This window comes from Nycticebus coucang, chromosome 24, assembly GCF_027406575.1.
Source record: "Nycticebus coucang isolate mNycCou1 chromosome 24, mNycCou1.pri, whole genome shotgun sequence".
In the NCBI taxonomy this organism is placed as follows: domain Eukaryota; kingdom Metazoa; phylum Chordata; class Mammalia; order Primates; family Lorisidae; genus Nycticebus; species Nycticebus coucang.
The window spans coordinates 23,505,231-23,527,663 of record NC_069803.1 but is presented as its reverse complement, the minus strand read 5'-3'; the positions used below and the strand labels follow the sequence as shown (position 1 = coordinate 23,527,663).

Genomic DNA, 22,433 nt, shown 5'->3' with positions numbered 1-22,433 from the left:
GTAGACTACAAAAGAAGCAACCCCTGCCCTCTAGGAGCAGCAGCCTAGGCCATCACAAAAATCAACAAGAACACAAGTCATACCTTTCTCAAACACCTGCTGTTTTTTACTGAAACTTGTCTGGAGGCACAGCAGTGTTATGAGCAGATGGGACACCAAGACCAAAATACTCACAAGGCACATGCCCAGGGAAGGGGGTGCATTAGTAGGGGCTTCAAGCTCTTCCTGGGGTAGTGGGGGTGGACGGGGCGCCCATTTGTGCCTCAAGCCCAGCAAGTTGAAGCATCCCTGATGACCCTGAAGCTCCAGGCAGGGGCACCTTGGCACCAACTCCACCCAAACCAGAAAAACAGCACCACCCCCACAAAGATGCCTCACACCTGTTCCCAGCAGGGAAGCCAACTTAGCACACACTCACCTCAACTCTTGGCTTTGTGTTTATTTTTGCAAGAATCTTTTGTAGCCCACACCAACAGGTAACACTGGGACCATCCCAATGTCCCAGAGCTGCCCTGTAGCACACGCTGGCAGGCTGAGACAGCTGCACTGTAGAAGATTCTAGGCAGGCATCACAGAGCAGGTGCAACCCACCCTGCAAAACGGGCTGATAAGCCAGGTGCACAGTGGCTCTGGAGGCCAGCTGGGGTCCTCTGGGCCATATTTCTGAGCGATCTCTTCCTTCAGCAGCCAGGAGGCTGCAGTGGGAGGTTGGCCAGTGCCCCCTAGTGTCACACCACACACTTACATTTCAAAGCAATTGCATTAGAGCAACATACGTTTTTATTTTTTCTCAATTTCTGGAACCAGACCAAACTAAAGCCCACCATGCCCCACAGTGAAACTCCCAACAGTGACATTGGGCTGCTTTGGTGTCTGTAAAGGCTTGCGGTGTTGGGGCCCAGCTCAGCCCCGGTGGGATCCAGCCCAGGTGGGCCTCTGGGGCCTCAGGACGGCAAGACAGTCTGGACGGCTGGCCGCTCTTTCTTTTTGTGTTGGAGCCCCAGGGCCCGGGCCACCAGCCTCCGTGCCACGACAGCATTTGTCTGTGGCCGCTCCTTTGCCAGACGCAGGAGCTCTAGAAGGGAAGCCCCATGGTGGTGACTTGACTGAAGGTCCCCTCTCCCCCAGTGACAGCAGCCTGAGGATATCTGAGCCAACCTCTAATGTTGTGGGGCCCAGCTATGCCTAGAGTGGCCAGACGCTCATTTGAAGGGCTTGCTTAGGGCTCCCTGAGGGGTCCTGACCCAGTGTGACACCTCCAGAACCCTTGTTTCTCTGTCTCTACAGTGGGGTGGGAGGTGGGTTAATCTTGCCACCTTCTTGCTTTATAGGGCCCTCTGGGAGGGAAAGCAAGTCAGGATGGGGCACCTGAACCCACACACAGGGTATCTGCCATTCCAGGAACCCTGGGGCAAAGGCCATATAACCAGCCATGAGCACATGAACTCTGTCAGGCATGTTCTGCTACTCTGCAATTGTGGAAAACTGGCCTCTAAAAGCCACACCATGCTTTCTGGAAGAGGAAAGAGGAGGAACCAACACCCATTTGGCACCTTCTATGTGCCTTCAGGGCCCCAGGCAGGTGTGCCACACTGATCCTCCAGGCTACCCTTCCTGATCTGCTTCCTTTATGGAGAAGAAGCCATCTCACACACTTAAGTGACTCATTCAAGGTCAACCGAAGTAAGGAACAGAGCTGGGGTCACAAAGGGCTGACCCCAAAGCCCAGGTTCTTTTTTCCCCTGCAGAAGACAGACCAAGCTCTCCCTGGGTGAGCAGGACAGCAACTGGCAGATGCCACTCAGAGGGGCCTCCCGCCCTAGGCCCCCGGTGCAGCCCACAAGCTAATGTAGCCCAGGGTTTCTAAAGAGCACAGAATTGGAGAAGGGAGGATGGACAGGGAGTGGGTAGGGCCCTACCCTACCCAACACTCCCACCAGGGACAGCCACCTCCTTACTTGGCCTCTGTAAGGCTTTGAGTTTGGACTGCTTGCTTCCCTGCGTGAGGGGCCGGATCTTGAGTGCTGAAAACTCCTTGGCAAGGGCTTCAGCGGCTGTGGAAAGAAAGCAGGTCTGGAGCCAGCCCCTTCACCCCTGGTTCCCCCAGGACTTGGGGTGGACACCCACTCAAAGCTCAGGGCAGGGCTGCTCTGACACCACCCTGTCTGGGCAGGACACTGCTGCCTGCTCACCTTGTCCCCCAGACCCTGCATGCCAGCACAAGGACACCACACTCCGAGACGATGCTCCTACCCCAGCCAGTCAGGAGCCATACCAGTGAAGATGCGATCCTGATATCAGGAGAAGCAGATTCCCACCCTCTAACGCCTACAGCTTAAAAAAGATGCTCCCTTTCAAAAGAGTTGCCAAGACCCCACAGGGATGTGTGCTCATTGCCCCAAGTCATGCCTGGCCCTGGAAAACAGGCCAGGGCAGAACTGGGAGGGCTGCAGGTCCCAGCTGCCCACTGTGTTACAGATGAGGAAACTCAGATCTAACAGAAGGAGGCCAGGGCACGACCTTCTCACACCACACAGTTTGTGGCAGAACCCAGGAGATGGCCATAGCCATCCCTAGCCAGAGCACACTCTTCCTTGGCACTGGCAGCCTCTTGGCCTCCCTCTCTAAAATTTGACTCCCCACCTACCCCCTTGCCCTTCCTGTCCGGCTCCAAGAATTGGGTCCCACCAGCGACAGCCCTCCAGGCTCTGGTGTTCCGAAAGCTGTGATCTGGGATGCCCAGCCCGGGGTGGGGAGTGTTGGCTGTTTATAAATTACACCCATAGAAGCAGTGTGGCCAGGCAGCACAGGAAAGCAGCTGAGGGGACAGGCGCACAGGAGCCATGGCCAGGAGGCTACGTGGCATCCCCAGCTTTGACGTGGGTCTGTAACCTGGGTGGATCCTAATGTTCTGGGACCTCAGCCTCCCCATCTGGAAAGTGTAGGTAACCTGACCTACACCTTGAGACTGTAGTGAAAACTGAACAAGAACGCATCTACTTGAAGCATATGAAATTGCCGATATTGGAATGTTTTTGATGTATAAAAATAGTACTTTTCTATGATTTCATTTAATATGGAGATGTCCCTAGGGCTTGGCCTGTGACACCTGTTCAGTAAATGTCACCTGAATCTAAAGCCTTTGCAATGAAAGCACTAACACAACAGGAAGAGCTTGTTACTTAAAAGACATTACTCTGACCCCTGGGCCATGGCCTGCTCGGCTGCCCTGGGACTTTGGATTAGGCCAGGTGAGAGTAGCACCCTGGGAGGCCACTGGCTGAGGTAAGCCTGCATCTGTGAGATGGCTGACCTGCAGCCAGGGAACAAAGGGTCCTTCCCCTCCCAATGGGGCTCAGAGAAATGGCTGAGCCCACCGTGAGTTGCATTACCTGAGGCCAGGCAGGGAAAGATGCCGAGAGCGTGAGTGTCATCCACCCACTGAATCTTGAACCCCTTCTCTCTGTGCAGGGAAGAGACAGGGCACTTAGGAAAGTAAGTGGCCGGGCAAGTTTCCTCCCACCACCAATCCTTAAACGTGAGGAGCCCAAGTCCAGGTCCCATCTCTCCTGGGAAGGAGATGACCATTTGCAGCAAACCTTCTCTGAAGCCCAGCTGGTCAGTTTCAGAAAGACAAATGTCTGTTAATATGTCTTGTGGGTCCCCAGTTTCTGGAACTCAAAAGCCAGGACTCCAAGAGCTTGGATATATAACGAACACCAAGGGTGAAGAGGGCTCCTCAGAGACCCTGTCACAGCCAGACCAAGGGCGTGGGGTCTGAAGCTGGGAAGGCAAGAGTCTGTGTTGTCAGGGAAGGAGATAGGACAGGCCCTTAAATAAGCATGTCGAAGACCCTGCAGCCTGTGAGAGGCTAATGACAGCATGAGCCCACCCAGCTGCTCTGGGGGTACTGGCACCCCAGCTGAGGAAGTCGCTGGGAACCGGCCTGGCCATGCCATCTGGTGGGAGAGAAACAGGTCATGCCCCACCCCCCGTTGCCCAGGGCTTTCCTCCAGCTCAGGTGCAGAGCACAAAGGAAGGCTTTGGAAAGCAGAGGCAGCAAGGGGGGCCATGCAGAAAGGGATTTTAAAAGCCAAAGCAAAAAAAAAATAAATAAATAAAAAGCCAAAGCAGGAAAAGAGAAAGGAAAATGAGAATCAAAAAAAAAAAAAAAAAAAAAAAAAAAGGCAAAAGAAAAAAGAAGATAGGAGGGCAGAGCCAAAGGAATCTGGGGAAGCGAGAAGGGAAATCTGGTCTTAACACATCTTCTGGCCTCCATCCTAACCTCCAGGCTGCCCACCGAGTAGCTGAGTCCAGTCCAGAACCAGTCCCTGCACTGAGCTGGCTTGCAGCCTGCTAGAAACCCCTGAGCAGCTGGGTGGCAGGTGAGATATATGGGGAGGGCAATGGGCTGCCCTAGGGGTCCTGGTAGGCAGGCCGGCCCAAGTCTTGGGCCTCCAGAATGTGTCTAGAACCAAACATTCAGCTCTCCTCTCCACCAGTCACAGCCAGCAGGTGAGCTGCCCAGAAGTACAGAGCGCAAGCAACACGCCCCGCTTTCTGCCTTTCTCTCCTAGGCACTGAGGCAGGCAAAGGGACACAGCTCCTCTCCAGAAAGCAATCACCCCACTTCCCTGGCCACCACTCACTGGAACTCAGAAAACGTTGCCAGCAGGTCCTCGGTCTTGAGCTCAGGTTCAAAGTCGTAGATCTCCACCACATGCGCGAAGTCCTTCTCTGCAGGCAGCTCCTCCATGAAGGAAGACATGTCCAGAAGGATCTTCTCTATCTGAATCTCCTTCTCAGTCAGGTTGTCTGTGATCTGGAGAGATCAGACCCTTCAGCAAGGGAAGTGACACAGAAGGCATAAAGCAGCTACACCACATTCTGAACTCCACAGGGAGGAGGGGGCTGGCCTGGCAGGAGCTGGGCGGGGCAGCACAAGGCAGAGCGGGCTGGAAGGTCAAAAACATGGGTTTTGGGGGAGGCTACCTACTTTTATGGAGTCCCCACTGGCTGACTGGCACTTAGACACATTATGTTTTATATAATCCTGAAAACTATATTCCACTCAGCTGCTTTACAGATGAGGAAACTAAGGGCCAAAGGGTTAAGTAATTTTGGGCAGACAGAGCCAAGCCAGTCCAGAATCTCCCCTTCTCTTATAATGATATGATATTAAGCAAGTCTTTCTGGTCTGCGTTCTTCACATATAGAATAACAATAAAAGGCCCCCACTCTCCCACCCAATTCCACAGTCAATCTCCGAGGCAGACACGTGGTTCCAAAGAAATGACTTGTAAGACAGAGCTGCCAGTAGAAGAGTAATCTCCACGACCAACACCTATGTCACCTTGCAAAGCACTGATCATCATGTTTGCTTCCAGATAAGGAAACTGTGACTTAGAAAAGCAAAATGACTTGCCCAGGGCCAACCAGCCCCCAAATGGCTGAGACCCAAATCCTCCCCGATGTTTCCTAAAGGGCCTTATCACCCGATACCCAGCCCTGTACCATCTGGCATAGCCCTGTACTCCCCCCTTGATGCCTGTCGCCCACAGCCACACCAACCTCACTTCCGCCCTCCCCTTTCCGGGCTGAACAGCCTCATCACCTCCTGCAGCAGCTCACTGTGGTCGTCCTCAGAGCGGCTGCTGGGCCCCTCCTCTTCCACCTTTTCCTCTCCCTCTCCCTCCTCTGCTGCCACAGTCTTCTCCAGCTGACTCTCCTTCTCCTCCAGGCCCTGCTGCAGACTGGACCCAAGCTGCGTGGTCGTCTCCACCCTGTCTCCCTTCCCTGAGGGACTCCCGGGTCCTGGGGGCTGAGGGCCAACTAGGTCCAGCTGTGGCTCCTTCTCACCACTTTCGCCCAGGTCCGTTGGGTCCTCTGGTCCCTCAGTCACCAACACATGGATGCCCAGATTAGAGTTTGGGTCCCCAGCACCAACATCTTTAGGCGCTTCGGGGACCCCAACAGCTGGGGACTCTCCCTTGAGCCCTGAGGTGGCAGTGAGTGCCCATTCTTCTTGCCTGCGCAGCACCCGGGGCACATACAAAGGCTGGTCTGGCCTGCGCCCATGCCACCGGCCAGCCCGTGCCCCTCGGACACCAGCAGCTGTTCCTTGGTTTGAGGTGGGTCGAGAACCACGGAACTTGATGGAGTGAGTGGCAGGAGGGCGGCAGGGGCCAGAGAGGCCATCTGCACTGGATACCCTACACAAGAACAGAAAGAAGTGATCGGAATGTGGGGGGGGGGGGCAAAGGACAAAGGTTTAGTGGAGCTGCCTTCATTCGGGTGTGATGCTCAAGTCAGCATTAGGCACCTAAACGGTCCTCAAAAACCGCTTAGGGGCTCAGCACCTGTGACTCAAGTGGCTAAGGCACCAGCTACATACACCTAAGCTGGTAGCTTCGAATCCAGCCCGGGCCCGCCAAACAACAATGACGGCTGCAACCAAAAAATAGCCAGGCGTTGTGGCGGGCACCTGTAGTCCCAGCTACTGGGAGGCGGAGGCAGGAGAATCGCTTGAGCCCAGGAATTGGAGGTTGCTGTGAGCTGTGATGCCACAGCACTCTACCCAGGGTGACAGCTTGAGGCTCTGTCTCAAAAAAAAAAAAAAAACCTTAGGAAGGCAGCATGGTGGAGGTTGAATGCCATCTCTGAACAAGCCCAAAGCAGCCAACTTGCCCTCTGCCACAGTAATCTAGCTTAATCTTTGGTTATACACCAGGTAAGGTAAATACTTGCATTTAGGAGCTATACTATTAGGAAAACAAGTAACTTTAAGCACCAGGATCAGAGTCATTGCCATAAGATACTTAATCTGGAAGACGTACATGGGAACAGAGATGACTGAAGCCCCAGCAGGAGCTTCTCGGCTGCCCTGTATCTCTGGGATTGCTGAATCCCAGTCACTACTGACAAGGCTCAGGTATGCTCTCTCACTGTCTCTGCCCAATGTGTAAAGCTGAAATTGCCAAGAGAGTTCAACAAACAGTGCATGTCTTCTCCACTGAGGAAGCAAACAGCAGCACTGATTTTAGGCACCGAGGGCTGGGGGCAGAGGCAGAGGGTGCTTCCCGCCAAGCTCCACCCTTCCCGGGCTTACCAGCTGGCCCACCCACAGGCAACTGCAGACAGCACTCCCAGGTAGTAGGCTACACACCTGATGTCCAGGTGACAAACGACTGTCCTCCTCTTCCAGCCCTCCCCAACAGAGAAGCTGCTCAGGAGATCAAAATTCTCTGCTGTTCTGTGGATCAGGTACCGGAGACGACTGGAGAGTGGAGGGAAAAGAAGAACCCTGGGAAGGGACCGGAAGGAGTGCTGAGTGGGGGTCCAGGTCAAACCCCTGGGGCCTGACTTCTACCAGGTCCACTGGCAGGTTAGTGGTGGCTTAAAGATAGGCTCCTTCTGCCCCACCAGGTCCCAGGCAGACTGCAGAGGACCCAAGCAAGAGATGATCACAGGGAGCTACTGGTCCATCCCCATCCCGGAGTCAGGCCCCTTAATCTGTGGGAGGGGGGGATGCTCAGGATTACAAAGGAAAAATGCAGCTGCAGGAGGCTGACACAGAGGTTATGAAGACTGAAAGCCAAGACAGGGCCAGGGGCCACCCAGTTTCCCCAGAATGCACTAGCCGGGGGGAGGGGCCCAGGAGGCTCCGGGGACCCCGCCTCTCCTAGCAGAGTGGGCACCCGCACCCTGCACACCAGCCTACTTCGACAGCTGCTTCTGCAGCAGGAAGCGGTCCAACTCCTTCTGGATCCGGTGGACAAAGTCATTCTCGGCTGAGGAGAGGAAGACACCGTCCAAGCAGAGAAGGGCCAGGGTGACCGGTGAGAGAGCCTGCAGGGGATACAAACAGGGCCGAGGATCAGAGAACAGACCCTCGGCTCACCACGACCCCGCTAAGTCGGTGGCGAAAGGGCTTTGGAGAAGCCAGGCTCGGCGGTAGGGAACTGACGTGCCAGGGTCCCCCAAGCCAGTCGATGGACCAGGCCCCACTCAGCGCTCCGCCCGGGGGTCTGAGACTGGGGATGGCCTCGCATCCCGCTTTGCGCTCCACCCCCGGGACACGGGCCCTCAGGGACCTGTCCGGCGCGGCCCAGCAGCCACGCCACACCCAGGAGCCAGAGACCCCAGACGACCGCCCCCAGACCCGCGGGCCTCACCGCGGCCGCCTGTGCGTCGCAGTCGCTCTTAGGGTCCCGGGGGGCCAGCACGCCCGAGAGAGACCCTGGGCTCTGCGGAGGCGCAGCGCCACCGCGCGGCCTGGAGGAGTTATCGCAGGGATGGGAGAGGGGTGGACGCTTGTCTGTTGGGGGAAGAGGGGGTTGGGTGCGTCTGCCACTAACACAGATACCACCGCTTCTCCCACAGCGAAAAGACTAGGTATTACATTCATGCAAAACCAAGACCCAGAAAGGTGAAATAACTTGTCCAAAGTCTCACAGATAGTAAAGTCTAGAGTCTTTCATTCCAAGGTCAGCTCTTGACAGTGACAGCACACTGTCATCTAGGAGCATTTCAGTTCAGCAAACACTTCAGAGAAGCTGCTGTATGCTAGACAGTGGCAGTGCTAGATTTTCCCATTCATTATGCCCCACCTTAGAGACTTTGCAGAGGAATAGAAGGAAGGAAGTTTCTGAGCACCAAGTACTCAGCACTGCCCTTCCTTTGCCCTTCACTGCCCTTCCTTCTTCTTCATTGGTGGAACCTGTAAAGATGTGTAGTTCACACAGCAGGGTCACTGACAAGGTGTGCTAGCCTGTGGGTACCTGGGTCAGGCAGGCACTGTCATGGTGATTTGCGGTCACCAACTTAAACTACCCTGCTCCATCCAGAAATAATGCCAGTATCCACTGTAAATGGGGCCCAGAATTCTTGCCATCGGTCTATCAGATGGGCTAATCATGTATAATCTAGGAGACCAGAACTAAAATCCTTCTGTTCCCTGAAAAATGTAAAACCTTGGTCATCCTAGGCAGTGCCTATGGCTCAAAGGGATAGGGTGCTGGCCCCGTATGCTGGAGGTGGCAGGTTCAAACCCAGCCCCGGCCAAAAACTGCAACAACAACAACAAAAAACCTTGGTCATCCTAAGTCCAGAGCATCCCAAAAAGCAAAGCAGGGCCCGGAGCTAAGGGCACTTAAGACAGAGATTTTATACAGGGTGGGACAGTCTGTGGGTCCCGTAATAAGATACAGGGAGGATGGGGAAGGGAGGGATGTCCCCCAAAAGCCAACTGAGAGACCTGGGGACAGAGACATGGAGAAAAAAAATAGGATACATTTTCCTCTCTCACAATTTTCCCCGAAGCATTTCTTTAAAAGATGATGGTGTTGTACCACATTTACAAAACTATCTTTCCAGTACCCACCAACCAGAATAAAAAGGACCTAGAATAAAGACAAAACCAAAGTGCAGAGAGAACTCAGGGAGCCAAGTCATGAGTTCCCTCTCAGGGCATGGGTATAAGAGGAGATTCTGGAGATCCTGCCCCTAACCCAGAGGGCATCCAGATCCTGAGGGTAAAGAAAGGACAGAGTACACCCATTTGGATTCTGACCCTGCCAGTCCCACCCACACTCCATGCTGGCTGAGTGGAACTGGGACCTGGCCAGGCCTAGCATTGTTTAATCTGACCAGGGTTCCTTCCCTGGGAGGTTTGAGGCTAAGAGGCAAGCCCACTGAGCAGCTGTGGACCAGAGATGTCCACATATGACCAGGGAGAAAAACACATGCTGGGCCAGAAAACAAAGGCCCAGCTTTCCCTACAAAGTCTTTCCCCCAAATGGAGGAACAAACCCAAACTCCGAGAAACAAGCCCAATCCCCCATCTCTTGAGAGCTGGTTCATGATACAGGCGTTCAGCAAATTCAGTGGGAGACACAGTGGAAACAAGCAAGCTCCCAGAGGAAGGCTTCCTCGGGAGTCTAGTTTCCACCACACCCTCCTTGGGTAACTCAGAGGCTAAACAAGAAAAAAAAGATAGGCGGCACCTGTGGCTCAAAGGAGTAGGGCGCCACCCCCATATGCTGGAGGTGGCGGGTTCAAACCCAGCCCCAGCCAAAAACTGCAAAAAAAGAGAAAGATTTAGCATCTAGGCCTCCGCCATGGACAGAGGGTATCTAAAGATGATAGGTAAAGTTGGAAAAAGAAATTAAAGCACATCAAATTAAAGCACATCTGTCCACATTATTTGGGAACAAATGGTAGGGATAGAATGGTCCCAATTCAAAGGTGAAGCAATATAGAGACAGGCAGAATTTCTACAGAAAGAAGAAAGAATTAGGGCACAGCAGGAAAAAGATACAGGGTAAGAATATCTTGAAAGACTTTCTTGAGAAAACAGAAGAAAATTTCAGCTAATAACCGCTTTATACCCTCAAGTCAAAGAAAGCCTGATTTTCATGTTCAATGGGTAAATAATGGGTTGAGATGAGAGAGAACTGTCAGCTATGGAAAGACAAGAAAGAGTCAATCATGTTCATCGTGGAAACAGCAAAAACTAGAGCAACAATGCTGGAAACAGTGATACGGAGTAAAGGCTTAGGAAAATCAAGATAATTACTATTTGCATAGAGCTTGCCAAACAAACTGTATTTTAATCTTTGCAGCAGCCCTTTCAGATGAAAATTGTTACCCATATGGTAGGGGGATAAAATGAGGTTTGGCCCAGGGGCCCCCAGCTATGAAGTGTAGAGTTGGGACTCTCCAGTCCAGTGGTTCTCAACCTTCCTATTGCTGCGATGTATTTTCATTGTACAAAGGGATCATGGCCCACAGGTTGAGAACCGCTACTTCTAGTCTGACTGCCAAGGACCCCCAGCTCTGAAACAAGATTAAGACTTCCCATCATTAGAATGTCATTAGCATTGTCTTAATCCTGTGGCCACTGGCCAGACACCAAAGTTAGGAATTAAATAAATGAGATGAATCCAATCAGGGAAAAAGCAGCCTGGGTGTGTGCTACAGAATGTTACCCAAAATGGGAGGAGTGATTGAAAGATTATGAAAGTGCTGAATCCAGGGGACATGGGGTTGCAAAGAGTCTCAGCTGAAGGGACAGACCTGGAGCTCTCCACTGCCACAGTGACCCTCTCCTTGCCATGGGCAAGATTATCTTGGGCAAATACATCTCTAGAGTCTGTGTCCTAGTCTCATGTCTCACTCTAATCAACCACAACCCACCTGAGAAGGTAACATAGGATTGAATTGTCTCCCCAGTAACCTCGGCTTGCTTGAGATGTTCTCTCCCATGAAGGTCAAGTTTAAGTATGACCCATTTATGTTTGTTATTTAAAGTCTTTGTAATGTTCACACAGTTTTGGCATATTAGGGAATCTAGCACATTAGCTGGTGATTCTATTAGAAGGTAAAATGAATATCAGACTTAGAATTTTAAATGGGCAGATGTAAGAAAATTTGACAGTTTGTAAACAGTGTTATAATACTAAAGTAGATGTACGATATTTTAGATCAGTAAAAGTTGTTTGACTACAGTACACGGGAAGGTTTTGCTTCAAAGCCTGCCGGGTGATTCATTTGATGTGTTTCAAAAGAAAATCAGGATTTCTGGGAAAATGAAGTAAACACAATTTTTTTTTTGTTTGTTTTTTTGAGACAGAGTCTCACTTTGTTGCCCTCAGTAGAGGGCTGTGGCATCGCAGCTCACAGTAACCTCAAATTCTTGGGTTCAAGTGATCTTCTTGCTTCAGCCTCCCAAGTTGCTGGGACTACAGGTGCCTGCCACAACACCTGGCTATTTTTAGAGATGGGGTCTCACTGTAGCTCAGGCTGGTCTTGAACCTGTGAGCTATGGAAAGACAAGAAAGAGGCAACCCGCCCACCTAGCCTCCCAGAGTGTTAGGATTACAAGCGTGAGCCCCTGAGCCTGGCCAACACATTTTTTCCTATTCCTTCCACTAAATACAACTAAAACTCCTGGACATTATATTATATTATAAACAAACATAAGAAGACTCTGAAAGGTGTAGAGAAGAAAGCAGGCCAGGTAGGGACCTCAGGGTCTAAGGGACAACAAAGTCTACTTAGGTGTCCCTATGTCTCAGATCCCTAGACTGGGAGCTTGAGAATACTCTGTTCAACACAGCAGGATATACATTCTTTTGAAGTGCCTTTGGAAAATATTCCAAGACAGACCATATCCTGAACTATAAAATAAACCTCAACAAATTGAAAAGAATGAATTTAAAAGCAGAGTCTCTTCTCTGATCCTCATAGAATCAAACCGGAGACAAATAGCTGAAAGATAGCAAGAACATCCCCAAACACTTGGAAACTGAACATCACACTTCCAGATAATCCATCAGTCAAAGAGGAAATCCTGAGAGAAATTTAAAAAGATACATTGTGGCTGGGCACAGTGGCTCACGCCTGTAATCCTAGCACTCTGGGCTGCCGAGATAGGTGGATTGCCTGAGCTCAGGGGTCCAAGACCAGCCTGAGCAAAAACCAACACCCCCGTCTCTACTAAAAATAGAAAAAACTGAGGCAAAAGGATCGCTTGAGCCCTATTTGGTGGTTGCTGTGTGCTAGGAAGCCACGGCACTCTACCCAGGGTGACAGCTTGAGACACTGTCTGAAAAAAAAAATACATTGAATAGAATGAAAATACCAAAATGTGACACATAGGTAAGTAGTGCTGAGAAAAAAATTTATAGTACACGCCTGTAATTCCAGTGCTTGGAGGCCGAGGCAGGTGGATTGCTTGAGCTCAGGAGTTTGAGACCAGCAAGAGTGAGACTTCATTTCTAAAAAATAGCTGGGTGTTGTGGTGGGCATCCCAGCTACTCAGGAGGCTGAGGCGAGAGAAAAGCTTGAGCCCAAGAGTTTGAGGTTGCCCTGAGCCATGATGTCATGGCACTCTGCCAAGGGTGACAAAGTGAGGCTCTGTAAGAGAGAGAGAGAGAGAGGAAGGAAGGGAGGGAGGGAGGGAGGAAGGAAGGGAGGGAGGGAGGGAGGAAGGAAGGAAGGAAGGAAGGGAAAAAGAAAAAGAAAAAGAAAAAGAAAGGAAAATTTAGAGTACTAAATGTATATACACATGTTAGGAAAAAAGAAAAAGTCTCAAATCAAAAGAAAAAGATCAAAATAAACCTAAAGAAAACAGAGGAAGGAAATAGACAATAAAAGTAGAAGTCAATGAAATTGAAAACAGAAAAACAGTAGAGAAAATCAACAAAAGAGCTACTTTTGTGAAAAGATCAATAGAATTATAACCTCTACTAAAACTTAAAGAAAGAGAAAAGGCGCAAATTACCGGTGTCAGGAATGAAACAGGGGCTATCATTATAGACTCTACAGACAGCAACAGTATAACAAGGAAATACTATAAACAACTTTACACAGACAGCAGCAGTATAACAAGGAAATATCTCATAAACAACTTTACACAGACAGCAGCAGTATAACAAGGAAATACTATAAACAACTTTACACAGACAGCAGCAGTATAACAAGGAAATACTATAAACAACTTTACACAGACATCAACAGTATAACAAGGAAATACTATAAACAACTTTACACAGACAGCAACAGTATAACAAGGAAATACTATAAACAACTTTACACAGACAGCAGCAGTATAACAAGGAAATACTATAAACAACTTTACACAGACAGCAGCAGTATAACAAGGAAATACTATAAACAACTTTACACAGACAGCAGCAGTATAACAAGGAAATATCTCATAAACAACTTTACACAGACATCAACAGTATAACAAGGAAATACTATAAACAACTTTACACAGACAGCAACAGTATAACAAGGAAATATCTCATAAACAACTTTACACAGACATCAACAGTATAACAAGGAAATACTATAAACAACTTTACACAGACAGCAACAGTATAACAAGGAAATATCTCATAAACAACTTTACACAGACATCAACAGTATAACAAGGAAATACTATAAACAACTTTACACAGACAGCAACAGTATAACAAGAAAATACTATAAACAACTTTACACAGACAGCAACAGTATAACAAGGAAATATCTCATAAACAACTTTACACAGACATCAACAGTATAACAAGGAAATACTATAAACAACTTTACACAGACAGCAACAGTATAACAAGAAAATACTATAAACAACTTTACACAGACAGCAGCAGTATAACAAGGAAATATCTCATAAACAACTTTACACAGACATCAACAGTATAACAAGGAAATACTATAAACAACTTTACACAGACAGCAACAGTATAACAAGGAAATATCTCATAAACAACTTTACACAGACAGCAACAGTATAACAAGGAAATATCTCATAAACAACTTTACACAGACAGCAGCAGTATAACAAGGAAATATCTCATAAACAACTTTACACAGACATCAACAGTATAACAAGAAAATATCTCATAAACAACTTTACACAGACATCAACAGTATAACAAGGAAATACTATAAACAACTTTACACAGACAGCAACAGTATAACAAAGAAATATCTCATAAACAACTTTACACAGACAGCAACAGTATAACAAGGAAATACTATAAACAACTTTACACAGACATCAACAGTATAACAAAGAAATATCTCATAAACAACTTTACACAGACATCAACAGTATAACAAGGAAATACTATAAACAACTTTACACAGACAACAGTATAACAAAGAAATATCTCATAAACAACTTTACACATACATTAGTGAAGTCATCTAATCCCAAAAGCTTAATCTATTCCACTTATATAAACTTTTTGAAAAGACAAAATTTTAGAAGTGGAGAACAGATTAGAATTTGCAGGCGTCAATAATAGGGAATAGAGAGGATGGGGGTGATGAATAGAGTACAGGGGTAGAAAGGAGGTGAGTGTGACTTAAAGAGTTACAGGAAGGACCCTCATGTCCCAGACACAACCCTACACGGGTAATTAAATTATATTGAACTAAATACACACACGAGTATAAGATTGGAAAACCCTGATTGAGGTTAGAAGATTGTACTAATGTCAATATCGACATTGTAATATTGTACTATGGCTTGTGAAATGTTACCATTGGGGGCTGGGTAAAGGGTACATGACAGCTCTCTGTATTTTTTCTTGCAATTGCACGGGACTCTATAACTTTGTCTATAAGAATTTCAGTTGAAAAATGGAATATCAAATAGATGGAATTAAGTACAGATGAAATGTTTAATAACTTAATAAATATAAGTAAAAATGGAACTGTTAAGTGAAATTTGTTCAGGCCCAGCACACTGTCTCAGGCCTGTAATCCTAGCACCCCAGGAGTTGAGGTAGGAGGATCCTTTGAGCTCAGAAGTTCTGAGAGCAGCCTGAACAAGAGCGAGACTCCCATATCTACTAAAAGTAGAAAAATTAGCCAGACACTGTGGCCAGTACCTTTAGTCCCAGATACTTGGAAGGCTGAGGCAATAGGATCACTTAAACACAAAAGTTTGATGTTGCTTTGAGTTAGACTGATGCCACAGCATGCTAGCCTAGGACAACGGAGAGAGACTCTGTCTCAAAAAAAAAAATTGAGGGGCGGTGCCTATGGCTCAGTCGGTAAGGCACCGGCCCCATATACCGAGGGTGGCGGGTTCAAACCCGGCCCCGGCTGAACTGCAACCAAAAAATAGCCGGGCGTTGTGGCGGGCGCCTGTAGTCCCAGCTACTCAGGAGGCTGAGGCAAGAGAATCACTTAAGCCCAGGAATTGGAGGTTGCTGTGAGCTGTGTGAGGCCACGGCACTCTACTGAGGGCCATAAAGTGAGACTCTGTCTCTACAAAAAAAAAAAAAAAACTGAGGGTGGCCCCTGTGGCTCAAAGGAGTAAGGCGCTGGCCCCTTATGCCAGAGTTGGCGGGTTCAAACCCAGCCCTGGCCAAAAAATGGAAAAAAAAAAACTTGTTCTGTCATCTTGAGTTTACCAAAGTTTTTACTCATTTTATATCAAATATATTAGATATATAAACAAAATTATAATATGTATACATTATAAATATTTATAATAATGAAAAGTAGCTATTGGAATTTATTTTTTACAAACTAATGTAACAAAATGTAAATAACAATTAGAAGTCATTTGTGAATAAAAGCTACTCTCAGACATGAAAAACTTCACATAGAAAACTATATGGAAATCAAAGAAAAAAAACGGAGAGAGTACAGTGTTAAAGAAAAATATAAATAGGGCGCCGGCCCCATATGCTGGACGGGCGGGTTCAAACCCAGCCCTGACCAAAAAAAACAAAAAAAAGAAAAATATAACTACAAAGTTTTACATTGAAGATCCAACACGTGTATAATTGGTATAGCTGAAGAGGTAAGGAAAATTGCTGGAACAGGAAAAAAATAAATAAAATGCAACCAAAGAAAATGTGAATCTACAGCTTTAAAATGGCTTAGCGAATTAAAGTGGTGTTCCAGAAAATAGATAATAAATAAAAGGTTAATACAGATTATGGTAAAATTTATTTTCCCAGGGGATTAAAAAAAAAAAAAAGACTACTGTCATGATTTAGGCAGAATACAAAGGAAAAAAAAACTTTATAGCTTGTAGATTTTCCTAGCTACTCAATGCCAGGAGACAACAGAACAGTATCTGTAGAATTTTTAAGAATAAATGTTAAGACCAGAAAATTCTATAAACTGTGATGGCAACAGGAAGTATTCTCAAACCTGCAGCAACACTGGAAGCCATGGAAATTCTGCCAGGAGTAATGGGGTGATCCTGGCCTGTCTCAGTTGGAGACGCCTATCTTGTCTGTCCTGCATGGCTTAACTCCCCAAAACTGTAAACTCCATACATAATTCAATATTTTTCCCTTTAAGGGCATACATTGCCCAGACTGGCTTCTTTGACAGCCTCCAACTAATCACCTTAATTAGAAAAACAATTCACTCTTCCTAGGCTGGGCGCCCTAGCTCAGTGGTTAGGGCACCAGCCACATGCTTCGAAGCTGATGGGTTCGAACCTGGCCAGGGCATGCTAAAACAACAATGACAATAACAACAACAGCAACAACAAAAATAGCCTGGGGTGGTGGCAGGTGCCTGTAGTCCCAGCTACTGGGAGGCTGAGGCAAGAGAATTGCTTAAGCCCACGAGTTTGAGGTTGCTGTGAGCTATGATGTCACAGCACTCTACTGAGGTGACAAAGTGAGACTGTCTCAAAAAAAAAAAGAAAGGAAGGAAGGAAAACAATTCACTCTTCTTCCCTCCTTTTCTCTTTTTTTCCTAGATAAGAATTAAATGGCTGTCTCTTTCCTTTGTGTGACTTAGTCACCCAGCTGTTTCTGAGTCATGCTTTGAAGTTCATGGTCCTTCCCAGAAAGCTATTAGAGGACATCCTCAAACTTTTTAAACGGGGCAAATTCACTGTCCCTCAGACCGTTGGAGGGCTGGACTATAGTTTAAAAAAAAAACAACTATGAACAAATTCCTATGCACACTGCACATATCTTATTTTGAAGTAAAAAACAAAATGGGAACAAATACAATTCACACTGCCTCATGTGGCCCACGGACTGCAGTTGGAGGACACCTGGTCCAGGCAATCAAGAGGTGAATCAAAATAAATGACTCACAAGCTGGGATGTCATGAGAGAAAACGCCAGTGATGACTATTTCATTTACTTAAAACATATAATTAAAACAATCAGAGAAACAAAATGATATATAAATGTTATAAATCTCAGAGGGAGGGCAACGGAACGTAAAAACAAAAGCATTTTTTATCACAACAAATTAGGACAGGAGCCCCAGAATACATTCTAAAGTATAGAAGTGGGGTATATAACAGTGGCAAAGTCAATAAATGCTTTTTTTTTTTTTTAAACAAGCTATTCTTTTTTTTTTCTTTTTTTTTTTGGTTTTTGGCCGGGGCTAGGTTTGAACCTGCCACCTCCGGCGTATGGGACCGGCACCCTACTCCTTGAGCCACAGGTGCCACCCAATAAATGCTACTTTTTCCAAATAATTGGTGGAGGCTAGGGAGGTTGGTTAATAAAGAAATATGGATTATATAGAAAAAAATGGGGTCAGGGTGGAGCATAAAACAATCAGTGATAGAATGCCAATGTTTTTATAGCAAACCAAGGGTGGGATAATTCAATTAAATTACAAATTTTAAAAGCAAAACATCAGCCGGGCGCGGTAGCTCATGCCTGTAATCCCAAAACTTGGGAGGCGAAGGTGGGTGAATTGCCTGAGCTCACAGGTTGGAGACCAGCCTAAGCAAGACCGAGACTGTGTCTCTAAAACAGGCAGTTGTGGCAGGTGCCTGTAGTCCCAGCAACTTGGGAGGCTGAGGCAAGAGGATCACTTAAGCCCAAGAGGTTGAGGTTGCTGTGAGCTGTGACGCCATAGCACTCTACCAAGGGTGACCAAGTGAGACTCTGTCTCAAAAAAAAAAAAAAAAAGGCAAAAATCATTATATGTTCTTTACCCAATTCTCACCTAGAACAACTCTATGCAAATTCATTTAAAGATCTAAATAAAATCCTGTGCTTAATGGAGAAACACAGAAGTACCACATTAAATTCAGGACACAACAAGGATATCTACCAAAGCCTCTAGCACTTGCCATTTTTCCGGTACTAGCAAAAGCCAGTTGACCAAAAGACATAAGGACAAGAAAGCTTAGAAATTTGATGAGATCAAATCATCATCGTTCACAGATGATTTGACTTTTTTAACCTAAAAATTCAAGAAAATCAACAAAATGTTAAAAGCAAGAACAGTGCCCATAAGTCAAGCCAAGGCGGTGGAAGTGACAGAGAGCAGAGCAGGGCAAGGCTGTGAGTAGAAGTCAGACCAGCAAGGGAACTGAGAACGGGCAGGGCGGGGGGATGGAGGGAACGGCCACCCCAGCCTCTGCTTGTACCTGATTGGCCTTCCTGTAGGTCACCCCAGCCGGGGAGGGTTCCCACCACACCTCCCAAATCTCTGATGCTTTGTTGTCCCTCAGTTCCCTGGAGACCAGGGCTGCAGCCCCTCCCAAGTTCTAGCCCTTCTTAAAGGGCCAGAGTATTGGGAAGCCCTACGGAGTGAGAGGGTTCTCCCCAGTAGGCTGCAGGGCTCAAGCCTGTCCTCAGCTCAGTTCCCGAGCTTCTGCCAGGGTCTCCTTGTGACAACGTGACTTTGCAGATGTTTGAACACGACGTCCAAACCCTGATTTATTTTCCTCGGTTCAAGCACCAACCTCTTATCAACCGCAGTGAGAGATGAGGGGCCAGAAGGGAAATGATTAAACATGAATATTAAGCCTTTGTAACGGCATAGAAAGTGCCTATGTTTAAAAGCTGTAAAAAAGGGCGGCGCCTGTGGCTCAAGGAGTAGGGCGCGGGTCCCATATGCCGGAGGTGGCAGGTTCAAACCCAGCCCCGGCCAAAAACCACAAAAAAAAAAAAAAAAAAGCTGTAAAAAAAAAGTGACACAAGTTGATCTCACCTATTAAACAAGCAGCAGGAAAAAATACTGAAAGAAAATAAACCCAGATGTGAGCAGTCTCTGAGTGCTGTGACTGTGGGTTGTTTTCACTTTAGGCTCTTGTACTTTTCATACAAAGCTGTATGTATAGAATATGTATATTTCTATAATATATGTATAATATAGGTGTGCTATTTTTATAAGCTGAGAAAATAAATTTATTTTCTTTCTCCCCAAATCACTCAAAGTGGCACGGCCTGCAAATTTGGCAAAATTGTAAAAGTTTATGAATACAATAAACTTTTTTTTGAGACAGAGTCTCACTCTGGCACCCTGGTAGAGTGTCATGGCGTTATAGCTCACAGCAACCTCAAACTCTTGGGTTTCAGCAATTGTCTTGTCTCAGCCTCCGGAGTAGCTGAGACAACAGGTGCCCACAACATTGCCAGGCTAGTTTTTCTATTTTTAGTAGAGATGGGGTCTCACTTTTGCTCAGGCTGGAGCAAACATATTTTAAATGACCCTCCCTTAATTGCAAAATTTGCTGACTTTCAGTCCTCCGCAATGGAGACCCCCTCAGGTAGGGGTTGGAGTCAAGAAGTTCATTAAAGCAGCGATGGCCCATCCCAGGTCCTAGGGAAGGCTGGACTCAAGCTTCCTCACACCTTGGGCTCCTTCTGTACCTGGTGCTTTCCATACGCCACCCCATACAGTCCCCACCCCACAGCAATCCCTTGTAGTGGACATAATCACTTCCATTCTACAGATATAAAATCAGGTCCCAGTATTTGGTAACTGACCCAAGATCAATCTTCAAGTAAACAGCAACACGGGGATTTGAACCCAGGTGAATAGTCTCAAAGCTGTGCTCGGACCTCAATTCCAGTAACTTTTCAACAGTGTTTAGTTGTGGAATCCTCTGCTCAAACAAATGTTACCCTGGTATCTTAGCTTGCTAGGGCTACCACGTCATAGTTATTTGGCTTTTGAGAGTCTGTGTAAGAGTAGCCTGGTGTAAGAGATCACAGGGTGATCTCTTTCTTCTCCACCATAAAGGGTCATGACCAAAAACCCTACAGGCAAAGGCAAGTCAACAGGAGGCAAGCAAAACCAATGTATTAACGTGCATCAGCACAGGAGCCGTACCAAAAAATACAAAAACTGGCCAGGCGCCATAGCTCATGCCTGTAATCCCAGCACTCTGGGAGGCCAAGGCAGGTGGATTGCCTGAGCTCACAGGTTCGAGACCAGCCTGAGCACGGGCGAGACCCCATCTCTAAAAATAGCCAGGTGTTGTGGTGGGCCCTGGTAGTCCCAGCTATTTGGGAGGCTGAGGCAAGAGAATCGCTTGAGCCAAGAGTTTGAGGTTGCTGTGAGTTAGGACGTCGTGGCACTCTACTGAGGGTGACAAAGTGAGACAACAACAAAAAAATATGAAAACTCACAGAAGAGCCGTACAGTTGCTTAAATATTCTCTTCATTGGGGAGAGAGGAATGGGGGTGCTGTACATGGGCCACAAGACAAGACAATGGTTTAGAAATGATTCTTTGGATGCTGAAAGGGAGGAAAGACAAACAATAGCTTGTGAACAAGCCTGGAAGACCTTGCCAGCAAAGGTCTCATTACACAGAGTCACCTCCTAGAATCTCCCTCAGAATGCACGAGAAACCTGTCTGGGCCCGGTTTTCATACTTGTGGAGACTTTTCATCTGTTCTCAGGATTTTCCTCTTTCTTAGCCATTTAACAAGAATCCAAGGGGGATGTTTTAAGACAGCTGCAAGTCTTTTAGAAGTAGCTTTCACAGTTAGATAAGGGAACTTCCTGAAAGAGCTTCTCCTGTGTTAAAAAATGAACACCAGAGAGATGGGAGAGGTGGGGGAAGGTCAGGGAGGGACCTCGGGGCTGCTTCTTGGTTCAGCGTGTCCGAGTGCCACATGGTTCTCTGAGCCCCAGTGCGGGTGTAACAGAGAGGATACCCAACCGGATGTCAGCAAACTAAATGCCCCTGTGAACTCTGTGATGGAAGTCACCGACGCTCCAGTCTCATCTTCAAATTGGAGGTTTTGCCGGCAACCGCTGAGGGTCCGCTTGGCTGTCATGCTCTGGAGCCTCCCACTTGTGTTGTCTCTGAGCAGGAGGAGGAGGCGATCGCACTTTCCCCAAAGAGTAAATGCGACTGAGTCACAAGAGAAAACAGCAAGAAATGACGAAAAGAGAAGAGGGTTATCAACTCAGCACCCACAAACCTCGGCGCAGAGCTTTGATTCTTTGGGAGTCAGCCCATCTTTGTGGTCTCCTTTCTTAGCGGTTCTTGTGGCTCTTTCCTCTTTTCTGATGGCCTAGATTTCAGCACTTGAACATGACCTGGCATGACCTGAAGAGGTCTGTTCAGCCCTGGACTGTCTCTCTCAGCCTGGCCGTGTCCAGCAGGCAGTGAAAAGTGCAGTTTGTCTGTTTCGTCCCTCTCACAACAAGATGTCTAGAGACCACCAGGCCCCAGGACTCGGGTTTAGAATCTCTTTGGGGCAGGCCCAGGAGATCCTGAGGCAGTGCCTTCCCCTCACCTTCCTGATACCCACTCTGCCCTCTCCCTGCACCACATCTCTGCTCCCAAGTGTGGTAACTGGGCACTCTGCAGCCACCCTCCCCAGGCACATCACTGCCTCCTCACTTTGGGCATGGCTGTGACTCCTAAGACAGCAAGGAGTCAAGAGAGAAGCAGATCAGAGGGACGCTAGACCATCAGAGCTTCAGGGTCAACTTGTCCAACTTCTGCAAGTTACAGAAGATGAATGAGAGGTCTGTGTTCAAAGCCACATGACCGGTGTCTTGGGGGGCCTAACGCAGCCACACACAAACCCTTTTCCCCTCCTCCTCCTCTCCTGCTCAAACAAAAACACAAAGCATCTGGCTAGCCCCACCCTACCAGAAGGAAAGACCCTGACAGGCAACCTGTGGAATGTGCCCACCCTCCATGGCCCCACATAAAAGTGG

At 47.6% G+C, this 22,433-nt stretch overlaps 1 protein-coding gene across 1 annotated transcript; it reads right to left on the bottom strand.

The window, feature by feature from the left end:
• Positions 1–137: 137 nt before the first annotated feature.
• Positions 138–21,538, bottom strand: R3HCC1 (R3H domain and coiled-coil containing 1). The gene is made up of 9 exons (XM_053578361.1): positions 21,416–21,538; positions 8,175–8,390; positions 7,721–7,848; positions 7,166–7,303; positions 5,615–6,212; positions 4,650–4,822; positions 3,393–3,463; positions 1,959–2,054; positions 138–1,075 (listed from the first exon to the last, which is right to left on the bottom strand). Exons 1-9 carry the CDS (start codon positions 21,536–21,538, stop codon positions 945–947), a joined length of 1,674 nt encoding a protein of 557 aa, XP_053434336.1. The 3' UTR covers positions 138–944.
• Positions 21,539–22,433: the final 895 nt, after the last annotated feature.

Bases quoted from the DNA above. Each gene is read 5' to 3' on its own strand.
- R3HCC1 (XM_053578361.1), bottom strand. From the start codon at position 21,538: ATGACAGCCAAGCGGACCCTCAGCGGTTGCCGGCAAAACCTCCAATTT. The intron at 8,391-21,415 runs GTATCCTCTCTG...TGTAATACCTAG, and splicing joins GTTTGCTGACATCCGGTTGG to TCTTTTCGCTGTGGGAGAAG. The intron at 1,076-1,958 runs GTAAGGAGGTGG...CTTCCCTTCTAG, and splicing joins CAAAGCCTTACAGAGGCCAA to AGCTCCTGCGTCTGGCAAAG.